The sequence below is a fragment of the Phialemonium atrogriseum genome (assembly GCF_030411735.1).
Source record: "Phialemonium atrogriseum strain 8032-3 unplaced genomic scaffold QBC33scaffold_19, whole genome shotgun sequence".
Lineage (NCBI taxonomy): Eukaryota > Fungi > Ascomycota > Sordariomycetes > Cephalothecales > Cephalothecaceae > Phialemonium > Phialemonium atrogriseum.
Genome location: NW_026848156.1, coordinates 218,057 through 227,753, shown reverse-complemented (window position 1 = coordinate 227,753; position 9,697 = coordinate 218,057). Strand labels below are relative to the sequence as shown.

Below are 9,697 nucleotides of genomic sequence, written 5' to 3'. Positions count from 1 at the left end.
CGCGCGCCCCCCCCGCCCCCCCCCCGCGCCCGCCCCCCCCCCCCCCCCCCCCCCCCCCCCCCCCCCCCCCCCCCCCCCCCCCCCCCCCCCCCCCCCCCCCCCTAGGCGACTCACCTCGATACGCGAACCTCTCCATGATCGCCTCAGGGGAATACTCCCCGGCGGCACCGGCCCCGTGGCACTTCTCCTTGGTGGGACAAGCCCTGAAGTGGTTGAACGCCCGGTCACACCTCCACGGATCCGAGTCGAACCGGAACGGGTTCCCGTCCACGCCGTCACAGAGGATCACAAAGTAGCCCGGGCCGGCGCTTGGGAACTGGAACACCCAGTGCTGGCCTTGGACGAGCGAGCTATCCACCGTCCGCGTGATTGTCTGCAGGGCGAAAGGCCTTGGTCAGTACGGCGGGGCAGGCGGGCAGAGGGAGATGTGGGATGTAAATTACGAGCTGCGGCGGGGGGGTCGAGTCGGTGTTCTGTCTTTGCTTCTTTCGCGGGCCGGCCTGGGCTTCTGGTGGGCGTTTAGCCTGTTTGTATTTTGTTGTACCGGGTCAGCTAGACGGCATCTTATTACGCCAGAAGAGGGCGTGTCGGGTGTCTTACCGGGCTATTCTGTCTGGTGCTCGAGGCCACGACTATGCTACTGTCGCACGAACCGTGGCCTGTGATGGTATCTTCCTGCAGCGCCGGTCCGTCGACGAGGTGGCCGTCGACCGGCAAGGTCACCGGATCGTGAACCGATGACCCTCGAGGAAGCGTCCCCGAGCCGATCTCCAACCCCCAGATACGGGTTGCCATCTGTGGGTTGAAGGCCTCAGTGAGAGCGGCGAACATGCAGGTCTCCTGCTCGGTCAGGGAGCGAGCCGCGTCATCGATCGCCTTCCGGTAGGGGAGGGTGATGCGTTCGTATTCGTCATGCAGGCGTTTGCGGCGTGCCTGTACGTATTCTTTGTTCAGCGCTTCCAGGAGTTCGGGAAAGTCGTCATGTGGAAGCGGCTGGGACATGGTGAGATAATGGGAGGACGCCTGGTCAGGGTGTAGCCGTCGACGATTGGTAGAACCGAGGCTGGAAATAAGAGACGAGTAAAACAAGACAGAAAAGAGAAAAGAAAAAGAAAGCGCCGTGGGACAGGCCCAACAGGTAGGTATGCGTGCCTGGTCGATATATGGTTTGGCTGGTAAAATCCGACTTGTCAACTTGCCTCGAGCACCGCGAGCCAGCCCTCGCCTGGCCACTCGGCTTCCATCGCCTTCCATCGCCCCTCGTCGTGGCAGGCCCCAATGGCCCGACCCTCGCCAGTGTGGGGAGGCCGGGAGTGACAGGCCAGAGGTTGACGCCATGCAGGTGATAGATGCAGGGGGCGCTTGCATGTCGAGGCACCTCCAGGTTCCGGGGCCTTGGACTTGGTGGCCTCTGCAGCGCCTAAAACGCCCCGGCCCAGCCCGTGGCCAATGAATCCAGAAATATGCATCAACTCTCGAACCTCAGGTATCTATCCTGGAAGCACAGGGCTCGGGCGCGGTTGGGAACACAGACGGACGCATTTATGACTCATTGTAAACCTTCCCGGTGTGGTTTTCACTCCGCCAACCCTGGCTCCCAACAATCGGCCCCGATGTATGGATGTGTACGACACGAGCGTCATGCATATGCATGTTGGTTGTTGGTGGCGCATCGAGACAGGGGTGTGTGAAATTCAAGAGACGAGCAGCCGAAGGATCGCCGGGTTTATTACCACATTGAGTAGCTGGAAAGATGGAAGTACACACCATTGCTGAAGAAATGCAGTTCCAATCCATAATTTCGGAGTGCCCGAAGTGCAATGGGCAGCAGGTTTAAATTACGGACGTCAAAGGCTTAGGAAAAAGGAAAGACAGAAGAACATGGGGAGTTCGGCAACGATGCATGTGGCTGATAGGATAACTCGCACTACCTGGTAGTTTTCCACGCCAAGGCAGCCTGCTTGAGCTTGTGGTTACACTGCATCATATTATCCCGCATCCGAAGTTGATGTGGAAAGAAACAGCGAAAAGGGGTAAACCAGGTGACTAGTCTCATACTTTTTGCTTGTTCAGCTCAGGCGTAGCCTCACTCACGTGTAGGTAATTAGTTGCGCACTTCGAAGATTGACGCTGACTCGGTGGGTTTACCTTCACTTATGAAGGTCTCTCTGCCAACCGCGGAGCCATAGAACGAGGGGCAAGTCCCAGCTTTCACGCTTTGTGACAGGGAAAGATAATTATTGCTAAAAAAAAAATTTATTGGAGCCGAGAAGGCGAGCGGCAGTTGGTAACCACAATTAGGGAGTGGTAAACGATAGATACACTGACCAGTATCTTGAATAACGGTGACTAAGCCGTTGAGGTCTGCAATAAGGATCTGCAGATTGTACGCACCCGCCCCAAGGCCCAGTTTGTCCGCCAGCAAGTAAGGTTCGGCCTCGCTTGCTGGCCCATTTGTCAAATTCCGACACGAACGGTGTTGCAGATATGCCTGAACTTAGACGGTAGATTGGCGAAGGATTCGAAGAAATGAGACCTTACCTGTAGCGGCAAATCTCCTTTCCCTTGCAACCAGGGTATGTATACCAGAACTAGCAGTTGACTTTCAGCGGATGGGCTCATCGCCCAACATCACCTAAACAGGCACCGACAAACTGCCAGCATCGCCAATTCACCACAGCCACTTTATAACCCCATTAATTGTCGCAATGTCCGAAACAGACTCCAACCGCCACGGGCCCCCATCTGTGATCAATGTAGGCCTGATGCGCACCGGCACCATGTCCATGGCCCGTGCCTATGACATCCTCGGCCTGCGCGCCCACCACGGCCTCGACATGGGCGACCTCCCGGGCCGCGGCTCCTCACAATGGGCCGCAATCGAGGAGGCCGCCGAGGCGACCTAGCCCACCGTGCCGGGCGCGCGCCGTCGCCGCCGGGGGCGCCGCTTCACGCGGGCCGAGTGGGACGCCGTGTTCGGCTCGTACGACGCCGTCACCGACGTCGGGTCGCTGTTCGCGGACCAGCTGGTCGAAGCCTACCCGTCCGCGCGGGTGGTCATCGTGCAGCGCGACTACGACGCCTGGTGGGAGAGCTACCGGTCCGAGGTTGCGGACGGGATGTTCTCGCCGGCGACGGCGGTGTTGGGCCCGGTTCTGGCGCTCGCGGGGTTTCGGGCGGCGCTGGCTATGCGGAAGATGCTCATGGGGGCATTTGGGGCGCGGAACCTGGGCGAGATCAAGGCGAATGCACGGGTGACGTATTTCGGGTATTATGACAGGATACGAGAGCTCGTGCCGCCGGAGCGGAGGCTAGAGTATAAGCTTGGTGACGGGTGGGAACCATTGTGTGAGTTCCTCGGGAAGGAGGTGCCGGACGTGCCGTTTCCGAGGCTTAACGATCGGGTTCAACATGGAAAGTATAAGAAGCGGGAGCTGAGGGCAGTGTTAGTAGCGTGCTGGGTGATGTTGAGACCGTGGGTTCTAGGCGGCTTGGCTGCTATTTTCATTGCGGTTTGGTTAGCACGACGTAATTAAATATTATCTGTGACGCCAGATGTGAATGCCCGGGACTCATTTTACGACAACGGTTGAGTGGAAATAAAAATGTAAAGATAATTGTTGCTCAGATATCACCACTCCCAATGCCCTCTAGTCCATCGATCGGCATGCCCTGCCACTACTGCTGCCTCGTCCTCTCCCGCAGCCCCTCTTCCGGCTCGCCGGCATGCTTCCCCGCCTGCATTGGACTAACCGGCCCCAAGTCCTCGGCGGCGCCCTCGCGCGCCTTCCCGGGATCCTTCTTGGACGGCGTCCCGGGCGTGTGGCTGTAGATGCGGGTCTGCGTGCGCGGCTCGACATCGCCGCCACCCCCCGGCGGGGGACTGGGCTTGGCCGCGGCGCCGCCCGTGCCGGCTGCCGCCTCCAGCCGGCCCGAGATGTCGGTCTGGTCGCGCGGCTCCTTCAGGGCCCGCCCTGCTGGCTGCTGCTTGCCGCCGCGCGTCTGCCAGTAGATGCCGCCGCCGATGAGAGCAGTGGCGGCGATGGCGGGGCCGACGCGGGATCTGAGCATGGTGGTGGTGGGTGCGGTGCTGGAGGAGGAGGATGTGATTGTGTGGTGGTTTGGTCTAGCTCTTTGGTTGATAGAGGGGCCTATATGGTGGTGGCTTTTCTTTCTCAAATGGGAGGATTGAAATGAAAATTGAAAATTGACGAGAATGAAGATGAAAATTTTATTTTGATGCCAGAATTACTTACTGCTGCTACTGTATTCCCCTGACGCGGTGCTGTTCAAATGATATCATGGTTGTCTCTGCAGAATTACTCTATGACATCAGGACTGTTCGATCTTCAGGGACCTGGCCTTGCAAAATCTGCCATTCTGATCTACTGTCATGCCCGTGGAGATAGCTTGGGGACTCGTTCCCAACTCTTTCTATACCAGTTGTCGGGTATATATTGTCCATGGACATTGGAGGTCAACAAAGTGATAATCACTGGCTCTTCAAGAGAGGATACCGTTTTGGAAACGGAATGTGGTGAGGCTTTACCAACAACGTTTAGAATAAAAACGTATTCAATTTAGTAACCGTAACTGTGACCGTATCCCCAGTGCCCCACACCTCTAGATAGATAAAGTTGTTTTACCGATATTTCTCCGACGGAAACATTGTTCTTCCTAGCAGGAAATGACTAAATGACTTTATCGCCATCGACGACGACCACGCACCCGCCCCATCCCCGCCAAAGATGGATCGCACGCGGAATCCATCATTTGACCCATCGAAGCTCACAAAGTCGACCGCGGCCGACTACTCCTCGTCAGACTCCGACGCCGGCGAGGATGACGAGTACCTGATGCCCTCGCGGGGGCCGGGAGGCGACGACGAGTTCGGCGACTTCAACCCCCGGAAGCGCCGCCGCACCGGCCGCGACGCAAAGGAGAGCGCTGCTCTCGGCATATTCGGCTCCGATAGCGAGGACGACGGCCCCGGCAGACGCTGGAAGCGGAAGGCGACGCTACGGAACAAGGGCGTCAGGTTCGTGTCGCAGGGCAAGAAGGCGGCGGAAGAGGAAGAGGACGAAGATGACGAGGAGGATGGCGAGGATGGCGATAAGAGCATTATGGACGCTACAAACACTATGGATGCTACGATGTCTCGTGCGGCAGATGACGAAGAGGACGACGAAGAGGACGACGAGGAGGATGAGGCGATGGGCGGTGTCGGATTGGGCTTCGGCGGTGCTGCTGCCTCGGCAGCGCAGACCATGGGATGGATGCCCCAAGCGCAACAGCCTGTGACCAGCACAAGCACGACCACCCCCCGCAAGTCGTTCATGAAGACGACGTTTGACGGCACCACGCCTCTCGGGAAAGGCTTCACGCCCTCGTCTGCGCACGCGCCGGTCCTCAACGTCCAAGAAGACGAGTCACCCGCGCCCCGAGAATCGCTGCCTAGCGCATTTTCTACTCCCAGTCGAGGTGGGAAGGCCAAGCTTAATCCAAAGTCATTCGGGGCTCGGATGATGGCGAAGATGGGATACGTGCAAGGCCGGGGTCTCGGCAAGGAAGGCCAGGGCAGAAACGTCATCATCGAGGCGAACCTGCGGCCCCAGGGCATCGGCTTGGGTGCCGTGAGAGAGAAGACCGACCTAGAGAGACAGGAAGAGAAACGCCAAGCTCGCCTGCGCGGAGAAGTTGTTGTGGACTCGGACGAGGAAGAAAAGAAGAAGAAGGCGGCGCGGAAGAAGAGAGTCCTGGCTGGCGGCCTCAGCAGCGGCACTGGCAGCGGTGCTAGCACTCCCAGGCGGCAGAAACCGAAATATCTCACTCTGGATGAGATCAAGAAGGCGGCACCGGGCCTCAATATCCCCGACGCGTTCACGCCGATCCTCGACTTGACCGGGCCGGGGAAGAAGATGCTCACCTCCTCTTCCGGCCTGATGACTCCAACGGATGGAGCCCCGGCGACAGAATCCGTCGAGGCCGTGGAGTCCCGCAAGCTTGCTCGGCGGGCGCAAAACGACTTCATGGCCATCCTCGAAGAGTGGCGGAGCTTGCAGGAACGTAAAGCTTACCTCGAGCTGCAGTTGCAGCAGGAGGGGCAGGAGCTGGAAGAGTTCGTTGCCGGCCTGGAAGGCAACCAGGCCATTGCCGCCTCCTGCGATAAACTGTCCCACCCGGCAGAGATTGAGGAGGCTGACAGGCATACGGGCCTGAGCCGGAGGTTGGGTCAGATCATTGGGGAGCTGAAAGTGGCGGATGCTTCTCTCTCGGACGACTTGCTCCCCAAGATCAAGGACGAGCTGACCGCCGTTGCCGTTGCGGCCATCCACCCCACTTTCAAGGACTTCCTCGCCACCTGGGATCCGCTGGAAGAACCCAAGCCCCGCTTCCTGGATGATATGATCTCGATCAGCGGCCTGCTCGGCCATCAACGACCCGGGAAGCCGCAGCGCAAGTCGACAGCCACGCCGTTCGAGGCCATGATGTACAAGCTATGGCTTCCCAGGATGGCCAGCGCCGTGCGGCAGTGGAACGTGCGGGACTCGGAGCAGCTGCTGGCCGTGTTCGAGGCGTGGGAGAAGCTGATGCCCCGCTTCGTGCGCGCCCAGCTGCTCGAGCAGGACATTGTTCGCAAACTGGAGGAGGCCGTCGCGAAGTGGGAGCCCAGGCGGAAGAAGCACCATTCGCTGCCCCATGTCTGGATCTTCCCCTGGCTGCAGTATCTACCTCCGCACCACCTCGACCCGAAGAGCTCGACCGGCCTCGTGGCGGACGTCAAGAGGAAGTTCAGGAAGCTCGTCGAGGTCTGGGAGTTCAACCGCGGCGTCATCCCGGGCCTGAAGCAGTGGAAGGAGGTGCTGCGGCCGAGCAAGAGCCAGGATCAATGGAAACCCCTGGTCATGAACCACCTTGTTGCGAGCATGGCCCGGCACCTGCGAGCCAACTTCAGAGTCGACCCACAGGACCAGGAACCCTACCTGGAGAACCTGACCGGCGTCTTCGAGTGGGTCAGCGTCATCTCCGCCGCGATGATCGGCGAGGTCATCGTGACGGAGGTGTTCCCGGCGTGGCACGAGGTCCTCTACCAGTGGCTCATCACCGAGGAGGCCAACTACGAGGAGATCGGCCAGTGGTTCATGTGGTGGAAGGACGAGGTCTTTCCCGAGGAGATCAGGTCGCTGCCGTCGGTGGCCGCCGAGTTCGCAAAGGGCACCGCCCTCATCGACCGGGCGCTGGATCTCGGCGACCGCGCGGCGGCCGAGCTCGAGCCCCCGCAGAAGGGGCCCGCACTGCAAGTGGTCCCGAAGTCGCCGTCGAAAGAGAGGGCCGGGCACGGGCATGGGCGGCACCACCATCATCACCGCCGCCATGAAACCCGCCCCGCGCCCCCGGCGGTCGAGGAGACACCGCGGGTCGTGTTCAAGAACGCGGTGGAGGACTGGTGCCAGGCAAACGACCTCCAGTTCATACCGGAGCGCAAGAAGGTCCACGCCGAGGGGCCGCTGTACCGCATCACGGCTCGTGGCGATGGCAAGGGCGGCGTCCTGGTGTACTTTAAGGGCGATAGGCTGTTTGCCGAGACGAGGAAGGACGGGGTGGTGGAGATCCGCTCGGATCGCGAGGCGGATTTGGTTGTGTTGATGGAGTATGCTCAGTGAACGGGCAAGTTAAGGAGGTTGCAGAGAGGGAACTTTCGTGGGGGACTAGACTAGGATGATACCAATGCGATACTCCGTTGTCTTTAACAACTCGATTTCTTACGCCAACAGGGGGCAGATACGTGGGGTCGTAAATAAATACAGGGTGCTCGAGTTCGCCAAGTCTCACAAGCCTAGGTTATGAAGGAAGAATGGTGAAGTCCCGTGCTCTTGTGGTTCCCCTATCTTCCCCTTTGCATGCCCTTTCTCCTTTTCATCATTACTTCTCATATGCCACCATCACCCAACATACCTCGCATACCTACCAAACTCCCCATCCGCCCTCAACCTCTCCATATCCTCATCCCTCAAACAAACCATAACCGCAATCTCCCCATCCGGCGCCCGCGGCATCAGATAAACCAAACCCTCAACCGGCACAAACCGCGGCCGCCGCACCGCCTCGGGACCCCCCAACCCGAGCCCAAAGTCCATCCCGAAGCAGCCCACCCCAGCCCAAGAGCTGACCATCAGGTCCCGCCCGGGCTCCACCGTCGCCGTGAACGAGAACCCGGCCCGGTCGCGCGCGCGCCCCATCGCCGTCGCGAGGGCCCGCGTCCGCCACCCCAGCGCCGCCGAGTCGGCGACGCCGGCGCGCAGGGCGGACGCCGGCGATCCCGGCGGCGAGAGGGCGAGGTCGGACAGAGGGAGCGCGTGGTAGGTCATGTTCTGCAGTAGGCCCGGGTACGTGCCCGCGACGCCGAGGTGGCGGCGCGCGTCGACGGCGCGGGTGAGAAGAGAGGGGGGGGAGGGGGATGGGAGGCGCGGGAGGCGGGCGCGGGTGATGGATTGCCAGAGGTGGGAGGTTAGGGCGTCGTCGGTGGAGATGAAGGGCGTGGGTGGGGGTAGGGTTGCGGTGGCGGTGGCTTTGAGGGCGGCGAGGGAGGTGGCGCTGAAGGTGAAGTAGGACCAGGTGCAGGTCGGAGGGGGTGGGGGTGGGGGTCGTGGTTCCGAGGTGGCGTCGGCAGTGGGGGGAGGGGGCTTTACGATCTGGTTGGAGAGCTCTGGGCCGGGTTTGTATGAGTCGTCGAGGAAGGGGATGATGGTGCGGCGGTCGAGGTTGCCGGACGAGAGCTCCTCGCTGGTGAAGGGCTCGTTCCGGCAGGCCTTTGACAGGAGGTGCATCACCTGGCCCTGTCCCGTCATATCCATGGCAGCATGGTGTGCCACCACGGTGAGGACGAGGCCGCCAGTGATGAAAGTGACCTGGATGAGCAGCACCGGCTCCGGGTCCGACGGTGTTTCGCCGGGACCTCCTGGGATGGTGTGGCGGGGCGCAATCCGGCTCTCGTCTAGCATGGCGCAGGGGAAGTTGGCGTCCCTGAAGGCATCCATTGTTGGCATCGAGGGGTCATCCCTGGCATCTTTCACCACAAGGCGAGGGATTTTCTCAAAGGCCTTGATCTTGAATGTGCCCGAGTTGCCTTCGCCCGCGCCCTCGTTGACAATCTGCCCTGCTACCCATGGGAAGCTCGCTGACAGCCGCTCGAGTCCGTTGGTCAACGTGGTGATGATCGACGCATGAGAGGACGCATTGGCAACTGGGAAGAAAAGTGAGAGCTGAGTGTATATCCTGAGAAGCGGCTGTTGCCCGAAAATGTCCAGGGAAACATCAAGGTCATCCATTTTGGGCAGTTGAGCACCTGTGAGCGTGGCTGTGGTGATTCGGCTTGCGCAGCTTTTCAAGTGGAATTGTCGAGTTCCTGGAGGGTTATTAATTCCTTACTAGTTTTCAACCACTTGTTGATCTTTGTGGGGTTTGCGGCACCACCTAATTAGTCTATTCATCTACAGCCTCCTAGCCAATAGCAACCTCCAAATTCGCAAGAGTCCCATGGCTCACTATGAATCATACTAATTTTCCCATTTGGGAATAGACCCGCAATGGAGGCTAGTCGTATCTTCTAGATTCTTGAGATAGTCTAGGCATAGCAACAGTAGCAGAGCCGCGCCAGTTCGCTCTCTATGGAGCCCGCCATAACGATCGTCTAGCT

General features: G+C 59.8%; 5 protein-coding genes across 5 annotated transcripts in view; 2 read left to right on the top strand and 3 right to left on the bottom strand.

Annotated features, from left to right (window-relative positions):
* Window positions 1-1,002, bottom strand: part of QBC33DRAFT_516762 (uncharacterized protein) — a gene marked incomplete at both ends in the record, with an annotated part of 1,669 nt that extends 667 nt beyond the window's left edge. The window contains 3 exons of the mRNA XM_060426158.1: window positions 115-373; window positions 444-524; window positions 601-1,002. Coding sequence (XP_060281655.1) covers window positions 115-373; window positions 444-524; window positions 601-1,002 — 742 coding nt within the window. The remainder of the gene's footprint in view (window positions 1-114; window positions 374-443; window positions 525-600) is intronic.
* Window positions 1,003-2,708: 1,706 nt separating this feature from the next.
* QBC33DRAFT_560806 (uncharacterized protein) lies at window positions 2,709-3,532 on the top strand (the record flags this gene model as incomplete). The annotated part of the gene is made up of 3 exons (XM_060430088.1): window positions 2,709-2,897; window positions 2,964-3,445; window positions 3,523-3,532. The coding sequence occupies 3 exons, from the start codon at window positions 2,709-2,711 to the stop codon at window positions 3,530-3,532; spliced, it is 681 nt and encodes a 226-aa protein (XP_060281654.1).
* A 146-nt stretch (window positions 3,533-3,678) lies between these two features.
* QBC33DRAFT_560805 (uncharacterized protein) lies at window positions 3,679-4,071 on the bottom strand (the record flags this gene model as incomplete). The annotated part of the gene is made up of 1 exon (XM_060430087.1): window positions 3,679-4,071. The coding sequence occupies one exon, from the start codon at window positions 4,069-4,071 to the stop codon at window positions 3,679-3,681; it is 393 nt and encodes a 130-aa protein (XP_060281653.1).
* A 447-nt stretch (window positions 4,072-4,518) lies between these two features.
* On the top strand, window positions 4,519-7,842 carry QBC33DRAFT_544302 (TFP11-domain-containing protein). Its single transcript, XM_060428439.1, has one exon. It carries the CDS (start codon window positions 4,749-4,751, stop codon window positions 7,662-7,664), a length of 2,916 nt encoding a protein of 971 aa, XP_060281652.1. The 5' UTR covers window positions 4,519-4,748; the 3' UTR covers window positions 7,665-7,842.
* Window positions 7,783-9,475, bottom strand: QBC33DRAFT_590948 (transferase family-domain-containing protein). The gene has a single exon (XM_060431629.1). It carries the CDS (start codon window positions 9,327-9,329, stop codon window positions 7,944-7,946), a length of 1,386 nt encoding a protein of 461 aa, XP_060281651.1. The 5' UTR covers window positions 9,330-9,475; the 3' UTR covers window positions 7,783-7,943.
* Window positions 9,476-9,697: the final 222 nt, after the last annotated feature.

Coding starts and splice junctions, on each gene's coding strand:
- QBC33DRAFT_590948 (XM_060431629.1), bottom strand. CDS start 9,329: ATGGATGACCTTGATGTTTCCCTGGACATTTTCGGGCAACAGCCGCTT.
- QBC33DRAFT_544302 (XM_060428439.1), top strand. CDS start 4,749: ATGGATCGCACGCGGAATCCATCATTTGACCCATCGAAGCTCACAAAG.